Source organism: Rhinoderma darwinii, chromosome 1 (genome assembly GCF_050947455.1).
Source record: "Rhinoderma darwinii isolate aRhiDar2 chromosome 1, aRhiDar2.hap1, whole genome shotgun sequence".
NCBI classification, from domain to species: Eukaryota; Metazoa; Chordata; class Amphibia; order Anura; family Rhinodermatidae; genus Rhinoderma; species Rhinoderma darwinii.
Window position 1 is genome coordinate 420105516 of NC_134687.1, and position 22926 is coordinate 420128441.

General features: G+C 43.9%; 1 protein-coding gene across 2 annotated transcripts in view; it reads left to right on the forward strand.

The window, feature by feature from the left end:
• Positions 1-22926, forward strand: part of ARHGEF40 (Rho guanine nucleotide exchange factor 40) — a 91794-nt gene that overhangs the window by 40255 nt on the left and 28613 nt on the right. For both annotated transcript variants that reach the window (XM_075829283.1, XM_075829293.1), the window contains 2 exons: positions 2890-2952; positions 4897-5096. In XM_075829283.1, the coding sequence (XP_075685398.1) occupies positions 2890-2952; positions 4897-5096 (263 nt within the window). The remainder of the gene's footprint in view (positions 1-2889; positions 2953-4896; positions 5097-22926) is intronic.

Consider the following 22926-nt stretch of genomic DNA (forward strand, 5'->3'; position numbering starts at 1 on the left):
ACGGACAAGTGAGCCCTAATCTACCCGCCACTCTGTCCCTGCCTACTTGCAACGACCCGCCCTAGGCGACGGGGTACAACTGGGCGGCGGTCCCTACGCTCAGTAAGTGAACGAGACAAACAGACAAGGGTAACAAAGCTAAGGGAAAAGGGGCAGTTGCCCACGGCAACACCGTGAGCAACAAGAGTGGTGAACGAGCCGAGTCAAACCAGGAGTGTACGAGGTACCAAACGCAGAACAGGAGAGTAGTCAGTAAGCCAGGGTCAGTATGGAGCAGGATCAAATAGTCAGAAGCTGTAGCTGGGCCAGGAAACCACACGAGAAGAATCACAAGCAAGGAGGAACAGGAAAGGCAGGTATAAATAGACAGAGGGCGGAAGCTAGCTACGTCTGGCCAGGCTGCGATAGGCTCTCCCACTCCTAAGCCTGCCAGCCTGAGTGGTGGAAGCTGGAGTCAGTCTCAGAGACATAGACTCAGGTGCAGACTGATTGCCTATGGGCGTATCCACAGAAGTTGTGCCTGGCAGATCCTTTACAGTACCCCCCCCCCCTTTTATGAGGGGCCACCGGACCCTTTCTAAGTGGACCTGGTTTATTGGGGAAACGGAGGTGGAACTTCCTGACCAATACCCCAGCGTGAACATCCCGGGCGGGTACCCAAGTCCTCTCCTCAGGCCCGTATCCTCTCCAATAGACCAGGTACTGGAGGGAGCCTTGGACCATGCTGCTGTCCACAATCTTGGCCACCTCGAATTCCACCCCCTCAGGGGTGAGAACGGGAACAGGAAGTTTCCTCGAGGGAGCCAAGGATGGGGAGCAGCGTTTAAGGAGGGAGGCATGAAACACGTCGTGTATTCGAAAAGATGGGGGCAGCTCCAGTCGGAAGGAGACAGGATTGAGGACTTCAATGACCTTATACGGCACAATAAACCGGGGAGCAAACTTCTTGGACGGAACCCTGAGGCGCAAGTTCCTAGACGATAACCACACCAGATCCCCGACCATAAACAAGGGGTTAGCAGAACGTCTTCTATCAGCCTGAGTCTTTTGTACGCTCTGGGACGCCTCTAGGTTCTTCTGAACCTGGGCCCAAACCATGCACAGTTCCCGATGAACGACCTCAACCTCGGGATTGTTGGAACTACCAGGTGAAATGGAGGAGAATAGTGGATTAAACCCAAAATTACAGAAAAAGGGGGAGACCCCTGATGAGTTACTGACCCGGTTATTAAGGGAAAATTCGGCGAGGGGAATGAATGAGACCCAATCATATTGACAGTCGGAGATAAAACACCTTAAATATTGTTCTAGAGACTGATTAGTCCTCTCAGTTTGGCCATTAGTTTCAGGATGGAAGGCAGAGGAGAAGGACAGATCAATCTCCAACTTTTTACAGAAGGCTCTCCAAAACAATGAAACAAATTGTACCCCTCTGTCCGAAACAATATTGACAGGGACCCCATGGAGACGCAGGATGTGTTTGACAAACAAGGTAGCCAACGTCTTAGCATTGGGTAGTTTCTTGAGGGGCACAAAGTGGCACATCTTACTGAAGCGGTCCACTACAACCCACACCACCGACTTGCCTTGAGATGGAGGCAAATCGGTGATAAAATCCATGGAGATATGGGTCCAAGGTCTCTGGGAAATGGACAAAGAACGTAGTAAGCCCGCTGGTCGGGACCTGGGAGTCTTGGACCTAGCACAAACCTCACAAGCGGCGACGTAGGCCTTAACGTCTTTAGGCAACCCAGGCCACCAATAGTTTCTGGCAATGAGGTGTTTGGTACCCAGGACGCCTGGATGACCAGATAGTGCGGAGTCATGATTTTCCCTAAGTACCCTTAGCCGGAATTGCAGGGGAACAAACAGCTTGTCCTCAGGAAGGTTCCCAGGAGCTGAACCTTGATCAGCCGCAATTTCAGAGACTAAATCAGAATCAATAGAAGAAATGATTATACCAGGAGGCAAAATACAAGCAGGATCTTCCTCCGAAGGAGGGCTGGCCATGAAGCTACGCGAGAAGAATCACAAGCAAGGAGGAACAGGAAAGGCAGGTATAAATAGACAGAGGGCGGAAGCTAGCTCCGTCTGGCCAGGCTGCGATAGGCTCTCCCACTCCTAAGCCTGCCAGCCTGAGTGGTGGAAGCTGGAGTCAGTCTCGGAGACATAGACTCAGGTGCAGACTGATTGCCTATGGGCGTATCCACAGAAGTTGTGCCTGGCAGATCCTTTACACATTTCTTGGAGGAATAACAGGTGAATGGAACAATGCAGAGTTCTAAGAAAAGATGCTTCAGAATTATCATTTCATGGGAAATACAAGTATTTACTAAAATAGACATGTCAGTAAGGGGGCAGGTCCTCTTTAAGGGGTAGTTCATACTGCGTTTTTGGCGCTGATTTTCATGCGGAAACCACGTCAGAATAAACACAAAGAAACGCTTCAAATCGCCACTCATTGATTTCAATGGAAGGCAGAGGCTTTTTTCTTTGAATGGTTTCCTCCTCTGACCTCCGATTGAAATCAATGGGATGCAGAAATAACCTATGGCGCTCGTTTGTCCGCGTTTTTTTTTGCATTAGATTCAACGGCTAAAAGAAATGTGGGCAAAAAAACACCACAAGAAAAAGCGTCATAAAATGCTGGCAATTCAACATCTGCCTCAAATTTCCTGAAGGTATTTTTAGGCAGATTTTTTCTGCCTGAAAAAAAAAGGCCATGTGAATACTTTTTGGGATATCTTACAGATTAGACAAAAAATTGTATTCAATGTGTTTTACCTATTGATTACCAATACAAAACATTAAAATGAATAGTACTTTACTGGATAAAATTGTAGCTGGTATTTCCAGTTTCCTTCTTGTGAACATTTTATGTGCTTCTAGGATTCTCAGAGTCTACTTGACGCACAAGGACATGGAATAGACATCCGTGGGGAGACCCGAGATGTAAGTTAGCAACACAATAACTGCTTTGTAGCGTAGTTGTTATGATTTATTTGTGCCAATATTCAATGAAGGAGCCATGATTCTGGCCCTCTATTCTCTTTGGTGTCCCTAGGATCCTAATGTTATTCCAGTGGAGATAGTTTTCGATTTCACTAACTTTTTGCATATTTATTTAAATATATACAGTGAAGGAAATAAGTATTTGATCCCTTGCTGATTTTGTAAGTTTGCCCACTGTCAAAGACATGAACAGTCTAGAATTTTTAGGCTAGCTTAATTTTACCAGTGAGAGATAGATTATATAAAAAAATAAAATCACATTGTCACAATTATATATATTTATTTGCATTGTGCACAGAGAAATAAGTATTTGATCCCTTTGGCAAACAAGACTTAATACTTGGTGGCAAAACCCTTGTTGGCAAGCACAGCAGTCAGACGTTTTTTGTAGTTGATGATGAGGTTTGCACACATGTTAGATGGAATTTTGGCCCACTCCTCTTTGCAGATCATCTGTAAATCATTAAGATTTCGAGGCTGTCGCTTGGCAACTCGGATCTTCAGCTCCCTCCATAAGTTTTCGATGGGATTAAGGTCTGGAGACTGGCTAGGCCAATCCATGACCTTAATGTGCTTCTTTTTGAGCCACTCCTTTGTTGCCTTGGCTGTATGTTTTGGGTCATTGTCGTGCTGGAAGACCCAGCCATGAGCCATTTTTAATGTCCTGGTGGAGGGAAGGAGGTTGTCACTCAGGATTTGACGGTACATGGCTCCATCCATTCTCCCATTGATGCGGTGAAGTAGTCCTGTGCCCTTAGCAGAGAAACACCCCCAAAACATAATGTTTCCACCTCCATGCTTGACAGTGGGGACGGTGTTCTTTGGGTCATAGGCAGCATTTCTCTTCCTCCAAACACGGCGAGTTGAGTTAATGCCAAAGAGCTCAATTTTAGTCTCATCTGACCATAGCACCTTCTCCCAATCACTCTCAGAATCATCCAGATGTTCATTTGCAAACTTCAGACGGGCCTGTACATGTGCCTTCTTGAGCAGGGGGACCTTGCGGGCACTGCAGGATTTTAATCCATTACGGCGCAATGTGTTACCAATGGTTTTCTTGGTGACTGTGGTTCCAGCTGCCTTGGGATCATTAACAAGTTCCCCCCGTGTTGTTTTCGGCTGAGCTCTCAACTTCCTCAGGATCAAGGATACCCCACGAGGTGAGATTTTGCATGGAGCCCCAGATCGATGTCGATTGACAGTCATTTTGTATGTCTTCCATTTTCTTACTATTGCACCAACAGTTGTCTCCTTCTCACCCAGCGTCTTACTTATGGTTTTGTAGCCCATTCCAGCCTTGTGCAGGTCTATGATCTTGTCCCTGACATCATTAGAAAGCTCTTTGGTCTTGCCCATGTTGTAGAGGTTAGAGTCAGACTGATTAATTGAGTCTGTGGACAGGAGTCTTTTATACAGGTGACCATTTAAGACAGCTGTCTTTAATGCAGGTACCAAGTTGATTTGGAGCGTGTAACTGGTCTGGAGGAGGCTGAACTCTTAATGGTTGGTAGGGGATCAAATACTTATTTCTCTGTGCACAATGCAAATAAATATATATAATTTTGACAATGTGATTTTCTGTTTTTTTTATATATATAATCTATCTCTCACTGGTAAAATTAACCTAGCCTAAAAATTCTAGACTGTTCATGACTTTGACAGTGGGTAAACTTACAAAATCAGCAAGGGATCAAATACTTATTTCCTTCACTGTACATGTATTTTAAAATAAAGATTTAGTAATTAGCATCATTATTGTGTTACACTTCTTTTAAAATAAGATATACAAAGTCAAAATTCAGGCTTTGCAAAAATGACATCGCTTTAGTGATTTAAATTATTAAGAGAATATCTACCAATAACCACCTTTACTCCACTCTGCAGATACGAAAATTAGAGGTTTCCCTTGCGGACACAGATAACCGTAGATTAGAGGGCGGAGTTAGGATCCGCGGTCTAGAAGTCAGTAGTCGAGAGCTTGCTGACCGCACCTGCAGCCCACCACGTGGCCATGTTCTAAGTAGAGGCGATGGAAGAGGTCCAGATGCACCTTGGGGAGGAGTTCCCAAACCAGAGGGAAAGAGGTGAGAACAATCTTTATGAGATTAGATGCTAAAAGGGAACCTGTAGGCAGATGCATGCTGTCCTGGCAGCATGATATAGCTAAAGGTTCCCAGATTACATAAAACTATGATTTAATAAATGCTGGAGGAAGGGGGAGTGTTCATTGGGAAGCTTCCCTTGGGCTTCTCCCCACCTGGCTCCTCTTGATTGACATGTCTCTCCTGATAGGTGTATAGAAATATAACAATAGTTATTATTATTATTATTTTAAATAGATCTAAATAGATCCCAAATTCTATAATACATCTTTCTAGGTGTCACTAGAGAAACTTAGGAGCATTATGAAGACGAGTTTATGATTGACTTTTATGAAATTTAGCAACACAAAATTTTGGACCTGATCTTACGGTTTAAATCTGTGATAAGTATCAGTTATATATGATATTGATTATATGTCTTTTTTAATATCTTTGTCGTTTGTTGAACGTCTCATGACTGTTCTGTGTCCTCAGTCTTATGAGTCAGAAAGGAAGCATTTTCTGCATAAATGCATGATAAATAATACATATTATTACTTATATATACAGCCATATATAAATAAATATATACAGCCAGATCAGCTATAACATTAAACCACTGAGAGGTGAATAACATTGATTATCTTCGTTACAATGGCACCGGTCAAGGGGTGGGATATATTAGGCAGTAAGTAAAGTCAGTTCTTGAAGTTAATGTGTTGGAATCTGGAAAAATGGGTAAGGATCTGAGCAACTTTGATAAGGGCAAAAGTTGTGATGCTAGACGACTGGATCAGAGCATCTCCAAACGGCAGGTCTTTTGAGGTGTTCCTGGTATGCAGGGCTTAGCACCTACCAAAAATGGCCCAAGGAAGGACAACCGGCAACAGGGTCATGGGCTTCCAAGGCTCACTGATGCGATGGGAAATAACCTAGCCTGTTTGGACTGATCCCACAGAGGAGCTACTGTAGCACAAATTACTGAAAAAGCTAATACTGGCTATGACTGAACACACAGTGAAACTGGATAGCTGGAAATGCTTCTTGTGGCTAGTAACATGTTTTATTAAAGGGGATTTTTAAGCTCCTGAAAAACACAGAAAGGTACCTATATATTTCTGAATTCTCAAGGTAATATCTCCATTGCTCAGGAGTATTTATTTTTTATTTTCATTATCTTGCCCAGCTCTGTAAAGCACCTCTGTTTTGTTGCTGCTAGGGCTTGCTGTGGGCAGGATTACCTAGTAAAGGACTATAGCTTGCATGATTCCACTCCCCTCTCACAGACATCGCAACTCTATTTAGCTCTACTTGCATGCACCTCTATTACAAGGTGTAAGGCCTCATGCACACGAACATATTTTTTCCCTCCCGTAAATACTGGCGTAAATACGGGTCCTTGGTCACACGTATTCGACCCGTATTGCACAAGTATTTACGGACCCGTGCCCGTAAATACGGGTCCGGTGTCACCAGTATTCCACCCGTATTTAAGGGCACGTTTTCGATGCAAAATTGCACTGCACTAATCGGCAGCCCCTTCTTTCTATCAGTGCAGGGTAGAGAGAAGGGGCAGCCCTTTCCGAGGTAAAAGTAAAAGAAATTCATACTTACCCGGCCGTTGCCTTGGTGACGCGTCCCTCTCTTGACATCCAGCCCGACCTCCCTGTATGACGCGGAAGTTCATGTGACCGCTGCAGCCTGTGATTGGCTGCAGCGGTCACATGGGCTGAAACGTCATCCCGGGAGGCCGGACTGGAGGAAGAAGCAGGGAGTTCTGGGTAAGTATGAACGTCTTTTTTTTTTTACAGGTTGATCTATATTGTGATCGGTAGTTTCTGTCCAGGGTGCTGAAAGAGTTACTGCCGATCGTTTAACTCTTTCAGCACCCTGGACAGTGACTATTTACTGACCCCTTGAGAAAGCTACACGCGAAAACGCGCGTCGGGGCGCTACCTTATCCACTGGGTCATACCACTACACTACGGAAATATGGGTAAGCATAATATGGAGGTTATGTTAGGTCATTTATACTCTATTTACACTGTTTACGCTCATTAGGTGTAGACTCTAACTTTACTGCCTGTTTCACCTGACACATACTCTCTATCTGTGCATACCTTGCTAGCTTAGGATTAAAGATAGATGTGTCTTTTGATATACTCTATTTTGTTTACCTATATCTGTGACATATTGTGTCATACTGTGATCCAGTGATAAAGACCTGTTTTAGATTCTCATGTTTTTTTGATTTGTAATAAAGATTTTCTATTTCCAACTTTCTTTTGATATCTATGGACTCATTGTTTCTCTTGTTTATATATTTACTGACGTCGCCTAGCAACGCTCCCGTAATTACGGGTGTACACACGTAGCCACCCGTAATTACAGGAGCCCCATAGACTTCTATGGGCCTGCCCGTGCCGTAATTATGGCCTGAAATAGGACATGTTCTATATTCTTCAACGGCACAGGCACCTTCCCGTAAGCATACGGGGAAGTACTCGTGGCCAATAGAAGTCCATGGGCCCGTAATTACAGGCGTTTTTTCGTTCGTGTGCATGGGGCCTAAGGTAGTGCAATAGTTATGGACTTTCTTCACACACAACACTGATTTGGCACTGCTCTGCTGTTCTGCTTCTCACTGACTCTGGACTATCTGGTGCCCCATGAAAAGCATACCCTGCTCCAGATACAGGGAGGGAGGGGGAAGAGCCATGGAGCAGTGGACATAAGGGGCATGTGAAGTGTGAGGTCCAGTGCTACAGGAAGAGGGGAAAGGGAAGAACTGGACATCAAACAACAAGGAGTTTAACACCAGGAGTATGATCGCGTGACTGCATGTGAGATTGGCTTACAGAGGCATTTCATATTCAGACAGTATATTCGTAATTCACATATCTTATCGCAGTTAAAACATTTGCACACAATTTTTAAAGATCGGACAACCCCTTTAACACTTTGCTGCTTGTTAACCTAGTAGCAGGGACTCAAAGCCCGTTGCCACACAGCGCTGACCGCGCTGGTCTCGCTTCCAACTGAGCCTGCGTCGGCAGGATGCAGATCCAGTTGGGTTGAATGCTGGAGCCTCGCTCCAGCATTCACTGTGCCGTGAGCAACTCGGCGCAGGCAGGCGCGATGTAGTGACTTCATCGCACCTGTCTGCGACGAGTCACTCACAGGACAGTGCAGAGGAGGAAAAGGATCCTCCACACGTCGTGGGAACGGGGGTAGGTAAGTAATTATGTTATTATTTTTCTATTAGGTACATATGGGGGCATTATACTGGGTATGGGGGTCATATTGTATCTGCTGAGGGGGCATTATACTGTATGGGGGCATTATACTGTATGGGACAGCTATGGGGGGCATTATACTGTATGGGGCAGCTATGGGGGCCATTATATTGTATGGGGCATCTATGGAGGGCATTATACTGTATGGGGGGCATTATACTGTATGGGGCAGCTATGGGGAGCATTATAATTTATGGGGCAGCTATGGTGGGGCATTATACTTTATGGTGCAGCTATGGGGGCATTATATGGTATGGGGGACATTATACTGTATGGGGAAGCTATGGGCGCATTATGCTGCGTGGGGCATTATACTGTATGGGGCAGCTATAGGGCATTATACTGTATGGGGCAGCTATGGGGGGCATTATACTGTGTGGCTAGCTATGTGGGGCATTATGCTGTGGGGCAGCTATGGAGGGCATTATACTGTATGGGGGCATTATACTGTGTGTGGCAGCTATAGGGGCATTACACTGTGGGGGCAGCTATGGGGGGCATTATACTGTGGGGGGCAGCACAGGCGGGTACAGTAGTGATAATGGGAAATTTTAATTACCAGGATATTAATTGGTGTCATGGTTCGTCTTGAACTGCAAAGGGGAGACATTTCCTCAACCTGTTGCAGGAAAATTTTATGGGCCAGTTTGTGGAAGACCCGACTAGAGGTGAAGCTCTGTTGGATCTGGTCATTTCTAATAATGCAGAGCTTGTTGGGAACATCAATGTTTGTGAAAACCTCGGTAACAGTGATCACAATATAGTTACATTTTACCTATACTGTAAAAAACAAACACAGGCTGGGAGGGCAAAAACACTTAATTTTAAGAAGGCCAATTTCCCCAGGATGAGGGCTGCAATTCAGGATATAGACTGGGAAGAACTAATGTCAAATAATGGTACAAATGATAAATGGGAGATTTTCAAATCTACTTTGGGTAATTATAGTGCAAAATTTATTCCTATAGGTAACAAGTGTAAACGACTAAAATTAAACCCAACATGGCTTACACCTTCTGTAAAAAGGGCAATACATGACAAAAAAAGGGCATTTGAAAAATACAAATCTGAGGGTACATCTGTAGCCTTTGTAAAAAATATAAAGAGCTTAATAAAATATGTAAAAATGTAATAAAATTAGCAAAAATACAAAATGAAAGGCGGGTGGCCAAGGATAGTAAAACAAATCCCCAAAAATTCTTCAAGTGCACTACCGTTCAAAAGTTTAGGGTCACTTAGAAATTTCCTTATTTTTTAAAGAAAAGCACAGGTTTTTTTCAATGAAGATAACATTAAATTAATCAGAAATACACTCTATACATTGTTAATGTGCTAAATGACTATTCTAGCTGCAAACGTCTGGTTTTTTAATGCAATATCTACATAGGTGTATAGAGGCCCATTTCCAGCAACCATCACTCCAGTGTTCTGATGGTACATTGTGTTTGCTAACTGTGTTAGAAGGCTAATGGATGATTAGAAAACACTTGAAAACCCTTGTGCAATTATGTTAGCACCGCTGTAAACAGTTTTGCTGTTTAGAGGAGCTATAAAACTGACCTTCCTTTGAGCTAGTTGAGAATCTGGAGCATTACATTTGTGGGTTCGATTAAACTCTCCAAATGGCTAGAAAAAGAGAGCTTTCATGTGAAACTCGACAGTCTATTCTTGTTCTTAGAAATGAAGGCTATTCCATGCCAAGAAACTGAAGATTTCCTACAACGGTGTGTACTACTCCCTTCAGAGGACAGCACAAACAGGCTCTAACCAGAGTAGAAAGAGAAGTGGGAGGCCCCGCTGCACAACTGAGCAACAAGACAAGTACATTAGAGTCTCTAGTTTGAGAAATAGACGCCTCACAGGTCCTCAACTGGCAGCTTCATTAAATAGTACCCGCAAAACGCCAGTGTCAACGTCTACAGTGAAGAGGCAACTCCGGGATGCTGGCCTTCAGGGCAGAGTGGCAAAGAAAAAGCCATATCTGAGACTGGCTAATAAAAGGAAAAGATTAATATGGGCAAAAGCACACAGATATTGGACAGAGAAAGATTGGGAAAAAAGTGTTATGGACAGACGAATCGAAGTTTCAGGTGTTTGGATCACACATAAGAACATTTGTGAGACGCAGAACAACTGAAAAGATGCTGGAAGAGTGCCTGGCGCCATCTGTCAAGCATGGTGGAGGTAATGTGATGGTCTGGGGTTGCTTTGGTGCTGGTAAAGTGGGAGATTTGTACAAGGTAAAAGGGATTTTGAATAAGGAAGTCTATCACTCCATTTTGCAACGCCATGCCATACCCTGTGGACAGCGCTTGATTGGAGCCAATTTCATCCTACAACAGGACAATGACCAAAAGCACACCTCCAAATTCTGCAAGAACTATTTAGGGAAGAAGCAGGCAGCTGGTATTCTATCTGTAATGGAGTGGCCAGCGCAGTCACCAGATCTCAACCCCATAGAGCTGTTGTGGGAGCAGCTTGACCGTATGGTACGCAAGAAGTGCCCATCAAGCCAATCCAACTTGTGGGAGGGGCTTCTGGAAGCATGGAGTGAAATTTCTCCCGATTACCTCAGCAAATTAACAGCTAGAATGCCAAAGGTCTGCAATGCTGTAATTGCTGCAAATGGAGCATTCTTTGAAGAAAGCAAAGTTTGAAGGAGAAAATTATTATTTCAAATAAAAATCATTATTTCTAACCTTGACAATGTCTTGAGTATATTTTCTAGTCATTTTGCAACTCATTTGATAAATATAAGTGTGAGTTTTCATGGAAAACACAAAATTGTCTGGGAGACCCCAAACTTTTGAACGGTAGTGTATATAAATGCAAAAAAGCCAAGGTGTGAACATGTAGGACCCCTAGATAGTGGTAATGGGGAGTTGGTCACAGGGGATCAAGAGAAGGCACAGTTACTAAATGGGTTATTTAGCTCTGTATATACAACAGAAGAAAGAGCAGCTGATGTAGCCGGTGCCAGTGCTGTTAATATATCAGTTGATATACTGAATTGGATGAATGTAGATATGGTGCAATCTAAATAAAATAAAATAAATGTACACAAGGCTTCGGGACCAGATGGGTTACACCCTAGAGTTCTTAAAGAGCTTAGTTCAGTTATTTCTGTCCCCCTCTTCATAATATTTAGAGATTCTCTAGTGACTGGTATAGTGCCAAGGATCTGGCGCAGGGCAAATGTGGTGCCTATTTTCAAAAAGGGCTCTAGGTCTTCCCCGGGTAATTATAGACCAGTAAGCTTAACATCCATTGTGGGGAAAATGTTTGAGGGACTATATACAGGATTATGTGACAAAAAATAGTATTACAAGTGACAGCCAGCACGGTTTTACTAAGGACAAAAGTTGTCAAACCAACCTGATCTGTTTTTATGAAGAGGTGAGCAGAAGCCTAGACAGAGGGGCCACTGTGGATATAGTGTTTTTGGACTTTGAAAAGGCATTTGACACTGTCCCTCATAGACGTCTAATGGGTAAATTAAGGACTATAGGTTTAGAAAGTATCGTTTGTAATTGGATTGAGAATTGGCTCAAGGACCGTATCCAGAGAGTTGTGGTCAATGATTTGTACTCTGAATGGTCCCCCAGGGTTCAGTGCTGGGACCACTATTATTCAACTTATTTATTAATGATATAGAGGATGGGATTAATAGCACTATTTCTATTTTTGCAGATGACACCAAGCTATGTAGTATTGTTCAGTCTATGGAAGATGTTCGTGAATTGGAAGCGGATTTAAACAAACTAATGTTTGGGCGTCCAGTTGGCAAATGAAGTTTAATGTAGATAAATGTAAAGTTATGCCACTGGGTACGATCAAACTGCATGCATCATATGTCCTAGGGGGAGCTACACTGGGTGAGTCACTTGTTGAGAAGGATCTGGGTGTACTTGTAAATCATAAACTAAATAACAGCATGCAATGTCAATCAGCCGCTTCAAAGGCCAGCAGAATATTGTCGTGTATTAAAAGAGGCATGGACTCGCGGGACAGGGATGTAATATTACCACTTTACAAAGCATTAGTGAGGCCTCATCTAGAATATGCAGTTCAATTCTGGGCTCCAGTTCATAGAAAGGATGCCCTGTAGTTGGAAAAAATACAAAGAAGAGCGAAGCTAATAAGGGGCATGGAGAATCTAAGTTATTTGGAAAGATTAAAATAATTAAACCTATTTAGCCTTGAAAAAAGACGACTAAGGGGGGACATGATTAATTTCTATAAATATATTAATGGCACATACAAAAAATATGGTGAAATTCTGTTCCATGTAAAACCCCGTCAAAAAAGAAGGGGGCACTCCCTCCGTCTGGGAAAAAAAAATGTTCAAGCTGCAGAAGCGACAAGTCTTCTTTACCGTGAGAACTGTGAATCTATGGAATAGCCTACCGCAGGAGCTGGTGACAGCAGGGACAGTAGATGGCTTTAAAAAAGGGTTAGATAATTTCCTAGAACAAAAAAGTATTCGCCCCTATGTGTAGAAATTTTTACTTCCCTTTTCCCATCCCTTGGTTGAACTTGATGGACATGTGTCTTTTTTCAACCGTACGAACTATGTAACTATTACAGAAAAATAGACTCTGATCGCATATTTGTTACAGGCTGGGTAAAGTTTAAGAAACCAACTTCCCCCCATAATTTATCGGATTGACTGCTCCATAATTATTAGACCATACCAAAGAGAAAATAGAGCTTGTAGTCAGAAATTATAGAAATATATAAATTTTATTACACAAAATAACACACATTTAAAAACACATGATAATGAAGACTCTAGTACTGACACTGTGGTACATGGTTCAGCACGGAGACATACTAGATAAAGCGGTATACTGGCATAGAATGCAGGCTATATACACTGCCCACATAGATACTGCACTATCACATCAGATGGATTGTGTATTGATTTGCACGCACCCAACGCGCGTTTCGCTGTTAATGGTTGCTTGTACCCCCTGAGGAAGCAACCATTAACAGCGAAACGCGCGTTGGGGGTTCCCTGTGGTGGATTCTGCACGGATGTGCATAGACAATTTTCATTCCTTCAAATGGGTAAGCTTGCATTGCTATATTGCTCACTTTAACAATTGTTTGGCCCCCTGTTGATCCTCCCTGTATCCGGCATTAGCCTTTAAATTTATAAGATTGTGAGGACACTATGGGCAATCAATACACAATCCATCTGATGTGATAGTGCAGTATCTATGTGGGCAGTGTATATAGCCTGCATTCTATGCCAGTATACCGCTTTATCTAGTATGTCTCCGTGCTGAACCATGTACCACAGTGTCAGTACTAGAGTCTTCATTATCATGTGTTTTTAAATGTGTGTTATTTTGTGTAATAAAATTTATATATTTCTATAATTTCTGACTACAAGCTCTATTTTCTCTTTGGTATGGTCGAACTATGTAACTATGTAACATTGCATCCTGGCTGGAGGCAATGTCTATTCACTCTCAAGACACTTCAGTAACGTTAATATGTGAGTAAGTGACAGCACATTGTGATCTCGCAAGATCACGATGTGCTGAGTACATAAATGGAGAGAAGTATATGATGCTGAGTGGTCACTGATTGGTCAGCGTCATACACTTCTATCCACAACGCCCACTTGGTCAAAAAGTAAAAACACGCCCAGTTGTCTATTAAGAAAATCATTAGCATACAGCTAAAATAGGTCATAACTCCGTCAAAATTGATCGTTTTTCGAAATAAAAACCACTGCTGTAATCTACATTACAGCGCCGATCACGATCAGATAGGGCACTTATAATGTGGTGACAGAGCCTCTTTAATTCCAGGTTGTAATGCATCAAAAAAGAAAAAAACACCATGGGGCGGGGGTGAATATTTTTGCGAGGCACTGTCGCTGATACCAAAATAATGTTGTGATGATGGATAGCTGTAAGATGAGCTCTGCATCTGTAGATGAGCGTTTTAATGTCAGCAGTGTTCTTCATTCACCAGACTTTCTGTAACCTGAACATCAACTTATTACAAGCCATTTTAGTAAAACACAGGAAACAAAATTAACAGTTCAGTGAACACTTAGCATTGTGCTCAGCCAAGTACACTACTAGTATTTCTGCTACCAGACTGCTTGCTTTGTCCATTAATACAATGCAAACTCGAAGGTAATGGCACATCTATTAACAGAAGACAAACCTGTACATATACTTTCGATGCAACAAACATTCCTTTGATACATTTAGGGTAAGGCCACACGGTGCACTCGCGGTGCGTTTATGTTGCGTTTTTAAACCGCAAGTCATTTTTCAATAGAAGTCAATGGTGAAATGTTTGTTATGGACAGACTGCTGCTATTATATTACAATGTGTTTTTTGTGCAGTTAACTGCATCTTCATAATGTCCGACCACATGCAGTTAATGACCGCGCTGCCAAAGTTGTTGCTGAACTGCTTGATTTTTGCTTACAGTTCTGCAATGCCTTGTAATGAACTATATACAGGAAACACCTAACAAACTTCAACACGGGTGAAAACAATGTCCATCAATTATTTCTTTTAAAAACGCAATAGAACTGCAGCATTAGGCCTTAGGCTGGATTCACACGAGCACATTACGTCCGTAATGGACGGAACGTATTTCGGCCGCAAGTCCCGGACCGAACACAGTGCAGGGAGCCGGGCTCCTAGCATCATAATTATGTACGATGCTAGGAGTCTCTGCCTCTCCATGGAACTACTGTCCCGTACTGAAAACATGATTACAGTACGAGACAGTTGTCCGGCAGCGAGGCAGGGACTCCTACCGTCATACATAACTATGATGCTAGGAGCCCGGCTTCCTGCACTGTGTTCGGTCCAGGACTTGCGGCCGAAATACGTCCGTCAATTACGAACGTAACATGCTCGTGTGAATCCAGCCTTATTCACACGAACGTGTTATACGTCCGTGATACGCGCGTGATTTTCACGCGTGTCGCACGGACCTATGTTAGTAAATGGGGCCGTTCAGGCTGTCAGTGATATTCACACAGCGTATGTGCGCTGCGTAAAACTCACAACATGTCCTATACTTGCCCGTGTTTCGCGCAGCACGCACCCATTGAAGTAAATGGGTGCGTGCAAATCGCGCACGTCATATGGAAGCCCTTCCGGGTGACGCACGTGATTCGCGCTACAGCTGGTAAAGAAGAGAAGGGAAACATAAAATCCCTTCCTTTACTGTGTCGTCACATAAAAAGGGAGTGTCATAATGATGCTGGCTGCGTGAAAATCACGCAGCCACGCACCATATACACATGTCACACTCAACTTCGTGTGAATAAGGCCTTAGGGTATGTTCACACACAGTGACCAAAAACGTCTGAACAGGGCCTTAATTTGGAGCTTCTTTTGAGGCTTCTTTTCAGGCGTTTTTTGAGGCGTTTTTCATAATGTTCAATGGAAAATCAGCTCCAAAAATGCCTCAAGAAGTGACATGCTACTTCTTTTTACAGAGCGTCTTTTTACCCTCCTTTTTTTAAAACAGCGGCGTAAAAAGACGCCCCGTATGAACTAAATGCTGTTTTCCCCATTGATTTCAATGGGCAGATGTTTGTAGGCGTTCAGGTTCCGCTTTTTCAGGCGTTTTTCGAGGTGTAAATGCCCCGAAATACGCCTGAAAACACTGCGTGTGAACATACCCTTACTCTCTGCCAGCGTTTCCTTTTGCCAGATAGCCATCCAGACATGCACAGTAATTGCTAATATAATTGAGTAGGAAGTCTAAGGGTATGTTCACACGAGGTCATTATGTCCGGAATTGACAGACGTATTTCGGCCGCAAGTACCGGACCGAACACAGTGCAGGGAGCCGGGCTCCTAGCATCATAGTTATGTACGACGCTAGGAGTCCCTGCCTCGCAGGACAACTGTCCCGTACTGTAATCATGTTTTCAGTACGGGACAGTTGTCCGGCAGCGAGGCAGGGACTCCTAGCGTCGTACATAAGTATGATGCTAGGAGCCCGGCTCCCTACACTGTGTTCGGTCCGGTACTTGCGGCCGAAATACGTCCATCAATTACGGACATAATGACCTCGTGTGAACATACCCATAAGGATTCCCTAACTAATCATTTTAATGGGAAACTCCAATTTTCATTGGAGTTTCACTCTAAGGCCAAATGCACACAATGTGTATTACGTGCGGATTTGTCACGCATATTTTCCTGCGGCAAATCCGCAGCGTAATCTACATGTTGCGAAATTTTTCCACATGTTGTTTGACCTGCGGTGTGTATTTTGAAATCCGCAATTTGCAAATTATATCTGACAAGTTTATTAAAAAAATATTAAAATTTGCAGCATAAAAGCGCACATATTAAAATGTAAAAACCACACCTAAAAGTGCATTAAAAAAAACACACTATTAGGCCTTATTCACACGGACGTGTCCGTTTTGCACGTGCAAAAAACGCTGCGTTTTGCGCACGCAAAAGGTCCGTGTGTCATCAGCATATGGGGCATGGCTGCATGATTTTTGCCATGATGACACTCTGGTTTTATGTTTACAAACGTGGCGCTTTTCTGTTTTCATTCATTGTTTTTACTGCTGTTGCGGAAGTGCTTCCGCGTACCGAGCCTGATTTGCACGCACCCAATGACTTCAATTGGTGCGTGCAGCGCGAAACACGGCCAAATATAGGACATGTCGTGCGTTTCACGCAGCGGACATACGCTGCGTGAAATTCACTAACGGTCTGAACGGCCCCATTCAGTAACATAGGTCCGTGCCACGCGCGTGAAAATCACGCGCGTAGCACGGACGTATTATACGTTTGTGTGAATAAGGCCTTAGGTGCGGATTTTACCTATGGTTTTGATGTGGATTTTCTGCACCAAATTACGCACCGTGTGCATGTAGCATAAGACCTGCTGCACACAAACGGAAATGCTGAAGATTTTAGTAATTACCGTGCGGAAATTCCGCAGCATATTACAGTATAAACCAAGTGGATAAAATTTGAACTAATCTCATCCACACGATGCACAAAAAATCTGCAGAAAACGTGTGGATTCTCAATCTACAGCATGTCAATTTATTTATCGTAAATGCTGAGGAATTTTCGCACGGGTATTCTGCAGCTTTTCTACCCGTTTGCAGGAGACCTAACAATTTGCACTTAGGGGCGTTGGTTAGCCGAGCATGTAGTAGGACGCACGGCTGTGAGCTCCTGCACACCTACACACAGTATAATATCTCTATCTGTTATTTAAGGTCAATCCAAGATAGACTGAATGTCCTGCAGATGGATGTGCATGTATCTTCTTTATTAGATATCACATATCATAGTCATGGCTAGTATTATTAGCTGGAATGCTAGAGGATTAACGGATGCTACAAAAAGACATGCTATATTTCATTTCGTTCAACGTCAACAACCTGCTTTAATCTGCCCGCAGGAAGCACATACAGTATGTCCGAAGATAGAGCTAATTTATTGCATAAGGGATGGGTGGGATATGAATGTCACTCTATATATTCTACATATTCTCGACGTATAAGCCTTCTGGTGCACAAAAATATTTGTTTTGGTTGGTTACAGGTTGAAATAGATAACTGAGAATATGTATGTATGATATGTAAGGCATAGGCTACACTTTTTATTTTGAGCACCATGTATTGTATATTCTCCCTGCCTATTCTGGAAGAATCCTTCAGAAGTTTTTAATGTTTGCTGCAAAGACTCCTGCAGTCCCATTATTTATAGTGGGGGATTTTATTAATGTTTTTGACTCAAACTGGGATTGCTACATACTGGATACACATGGATTTGGCTCCCACTCCCTTTAAAGTATTATTAAGGGAATTAAATGTAATTGATATTTGGAGGGAACGCCATCTAGGCGTGAGTCAATATTTCTACTGTTCCTCTACATAATCTTCATTCTACAGATTAGATCTAGCTCTTATGAACGCAATGGCACTTAGTAAAATTACCCATATAGATTACTTGTCAACAGTTCTATCTGATCACTCGGCTTTAAAGATAGTGTTGAATATCTCAGAGCCTAAAGGCCTGGGCCTTAAAAAACGGACTCTTTAGGCACTATCCCTACTCAGCTGCGGGAGTACTCTAGGAAGCGGTTTTTCCTTAAGCAGAAAGAGGGAGAGAAAATATGGAGAAAAAGTGGGGCACTTGTTTTTCTTGGTGGCACAAAGGTGTGCTTCCCATATCTCATCCCTACAAGCTGAAGATGGTACTCTGATCTCTGATGCATCGCATTTTGGAAACTCTCTCATCCTACTATGTTGGAAACTGCCATTACCTTGGGGGAATTAGAAGTAGCACATAGCTCTTTTGCAAATTATAAGGTACCTTGATCTGAGGATGTACCCACAGAAGTGTATAAGAAAGTTGAGGAAATACTTCTGACTCATCTATTGGAGGTTTTTAATACTCTCACGCCAGGAGGGTTTTCTCCCCACTTCTATGAGAGAGACAGTTATCGATGTCTTACCCAAACTAAGCAAAAATCCCCTGATTCACACAGGCAAATTCCCTTGTTAACAGTAGATGTGAAATTACTGGCTAAAGTGACTATGTGGCCCAATGTTTATTTTGTGGGTATAACTGCTATATTTCTCCCCCAAGGTCAGGATTAAAGTTAATGGTGGTTGGTCTGGGCAATTTTTTTGTAAATGATATACAGTGAAGGAAATACGTATTTGATCCCTTGCTAATTTTGTAAGTTTGGCCACTGTCAAAGACATGAACAGTCTAGAATTTTTAGGCTAGGTTAATTTTACCAGTGAGAGATAGATTATATAAATAAAAAAAACTGAAAATCACAGTCAAAATTATATATATTTATTTGCATTGTGCACAGAGAAATAAGTATTTGATCCCTTTGGCAAACAAGACTTAATACTTGGTGGCAAAACCCTTGTTGGCAAGCACAGCAGTTATTAGGTCCCCAGGGCTGACTGCAGTGTGTTCCCAGTCTCCAGTGAAAGGGGAGTCCCTTTTGATGATGGCGCTGTCATAGACCACGGTGATTAAAGATTTAAATAGCTGGAATCGGAGGTACCTCCTAACCCAGCCATATTCAGGAGGCTGCTCTAAGTACAGGAGCTGTTAGTAACAGCTCCTGCTTAGAGATTGAGCATTCAATGTAGCGCTGATAAGCCTTTAGACTCGGGACCTGCATTGCCCACCGTTAAAAGACAGTGGGCGGTCGGGAATGGATTTAAAAAGTGTGTTGTGAGGTGCTAACTGTGCCAATTTGTGCCAAAATGTAGCACATTTTTTGACACTTGGCGAGTCAGGATTTATTTAAAGGTTTTATTTAAAGAGGACCTGTCGACTTTTCATGAATATTTGAATGAATCTGAACCACTGTGTATCAGAATTTAAATAGTTGAAAATTGTGGTATCCACCTCTCTGTCGTACTATGACAGCCATTACTGTCAAGCTTTAAACCAAAGATAGCTGCATGGTGCAAACTGTTGCTTCCTGTGGTTGGTATAACCAACTTAATTAAAATAGTGCTGATGCCCGAATTATTATATATTTTACACAATTCCCCGATCTGAATACCCTTAAATTGATTTTACCATGTTAATGCTCTATTTAGGGATATATTTTGGAGGAAGGGCCAACCTAGAATTAAACTTGAAACTCTACAACGGGCAAGGCTAAAGGTGGGCTGGCGCTTTCAAAGCCATGGTTGAATTATTTAGCATCTCAATGCCAGCATTTCAAAGGTTGGGGTTCATCTGCAGAAGGCTCTTTAGGAGCCATTCTATACCATAATGTGGAGGAAGGTCCTTTGCTCTCTGCATTGAAGGCAAGGAACCTTCGTTTCTCCCATACTCAGTTACCAACACTTATAATGATACAGAAGGTATGGACCAAGTTAGAAAATAAAGAGGGTATTACCAGCTGCACTATTTATACCCAGCTATACCGCAATCACTCTTTCAATGAGTTTTTTATTCCCTGACAAAGTTTGAACCCTGGAGAATATCTGGGGCTACCCAGAATTGCCCATTTAGTATCCTCCAACACATTAAAAACGTATGATGAATTCCAGCTACCTCATCTATACCTACTGTCACGGCGCGGGGTGCGGACCTACTGGGCCGTACCACGTAGCGGGATAGCAGGTGGCCAAACAGGTACAGTACAAAGTCTATAGTCCAGAAAGGGTACCTGAGGTAATGTAGACAGTAGCGGTGATTCAGGCTGAAGATAAGGCTCCGGCAGTAGGTGGACACCCGGCGGGGTGTGACACAGTAGATGCAGCAGAAGATACAACTTGACTTCAACTCTAGACGCATAGAGGCACGGTAGCACGGGATACAGGGTACAGGCAGCAGGAACGGGTAACACTGGGAACTGGTAAACACTAGGAGTCCATTTGCAAGACAAATTTTAGGTACACATCAACGCTTAGGCAATGTCAAGAGGGCAGAGCCCTTTTTATAGTCCAGCAGCATTCTGGACTGATTGCAGACTTCCTGCAATTGTGCGCACACTGGCCCTTTAAGGCCGTGCACGCGCCCTGCGGGAGACAGTCTCAGATCCAGGAAGTGAGTGCCGGCGTCTCGCAGGAGGGAGACGCCGCAGAAAACTCACATGTCCATGGCCGCGGCCGTCGTAGGGTAAATCAGAATGACGGGCCGCGGCCATAGACGTAACAGTATCCCCCCTTTTACGCCCCCTCCTCTTGGGGCCAGAGCGGGAGAGAAACTTCATAAGAACAGGAGCATCGATGTTCTCCTCTGTCTCCCAAGACCTCTCTTCTGGACCGAATCCAATCCACAAATAAAACGTCCTTCCTCCCCCTTAATTCGAAAGTCCCCGACGAGCTGCCAGGAGCCACTGCGAAACTAGGAGTAGCGGTTCAGGACCACGGGCTTCAGCAGGGAGACATGGAAGGAGTTAGGGATCTTGAGGGTAGGAGGCAGCCGAAGCATGTAAGACAGAGTTAATTTGTAGCAGAATCTCAAAGGGTCCGAGGAACCTGGGAGCAAATTTGAAGAATGGCCCCCTCAGCCGGATATTCCTGGAAGACAGCCAGACCTTCGTACCTGGAAGAAACTGAGGAGGCTCTCGTCTTCTAGTGTCTGCCTTTCTCTTCATGCGGTCCAACGCCAGCAGCATAGAAGATCGGGTCTGTTGCCATATCTGCAGAAAGTCCCTGAAGGTAGAGTGAGCTGCAGGCACCTGGGACATAGAGACAGGAAGAGGTATTCGAGGATGTTGGCCGTAGACGTTGAAGAACGGACTGGAGGTGGTGGACTCACTAGTATGGTTATAATAGGAGAACTCCGCCCACGGGAGCAGCTGCACCTAGTCATCATGCTGTCTGGAGACAAAGTGCCGCAGATAGTTCTCCATAATCTGGTTAACCCTCTCGACTTGGCCATTGGACTGGGGATGATAGGCCGAGGAGAAGTCCAACTTTACACCGAGGAGGCCGCAGAGTTCTCTCCAGAACTTCGAAGTGAACTGGACCCCTCGTTCCGAGACAATATGCAGGGGCAAGCCGTGCAGACAGAAGATGTGTTGAACGAAGAGGTCGGCCAGTCGAGCAGCAGAAGGCAGGCCAGTCAGGGGAACAAAATGAGCCATTTTGGAAAATCAATCCACCACCACCCAGATCCAGCAGAGGGAGGCAGATCCGTGACAAAGTCCATCGCAACATGCCGCCAGGGGGCATCGGGCACAGGCAGCGGCTGAAGCAGACCAGCTGGTCTGGAGTGGGCAACTTTATTTGCTGCGCATACCGTACAGGAGACAAAGTCCATGGCGTCTTTGTGCAGCGTGGGCCACCAGAACTGATGGGCAATTAGTTCTAGGGTCTTACAGGCACCCGTGTGACCTGCCAGCTTGGAACTGTGACCCCCAGCGAAGGATTATTCCTCTATCTGCCAGACGTACAAAAGTGCTTCCCGGTGGAATGTCTCTAACTTGCAGAGGGTTAACAGAGAAGATGCAGGAAGGATCAATAATATTCTGTGGGGACTCCACAGTGTCCTCTGTCTCAAATGACCTAGACAAGGCATCGGCCCTCACATTCTTGTCGGTAGTGGAGCTCGAACCGGAACCGGGCAAAGAACAGCGACCACCTGGCCTGACGAGTATTCAGCCGTTCATCCGTCTGAAGATAAGTCAGGTTCTTGTGGTCCGTAAAGACCAGGATAGGATGAGCTGCACCTTCCTGTAGGTGTCTCCACTCCTGCAGGGCCAGGTTGATGGCAAGTAACTCCCAAAGCCTAATCGAGTAGTTGCGCTCTGCGGAAGAAAACAGCTTAGAATAGTAGCCAGATACCACAGTCTTGCCTTTCGAACCTCTCTGGAACAAAAGTGCACCAGCACCGACAGAGAAGGCGTCCACCTCTAATGAACACTGTAGGCATACAGCAGGGTGATGAAGAATAGAGGCTGACGTGAAGGCAGCAGGAACGGGTAATACTGGGAACTGGAAAACACTAGGCGACCATTTGCAAGACAAACTTTAGGTACACAACAAATCTCAGGCAATGATCAAGAGGGCAGA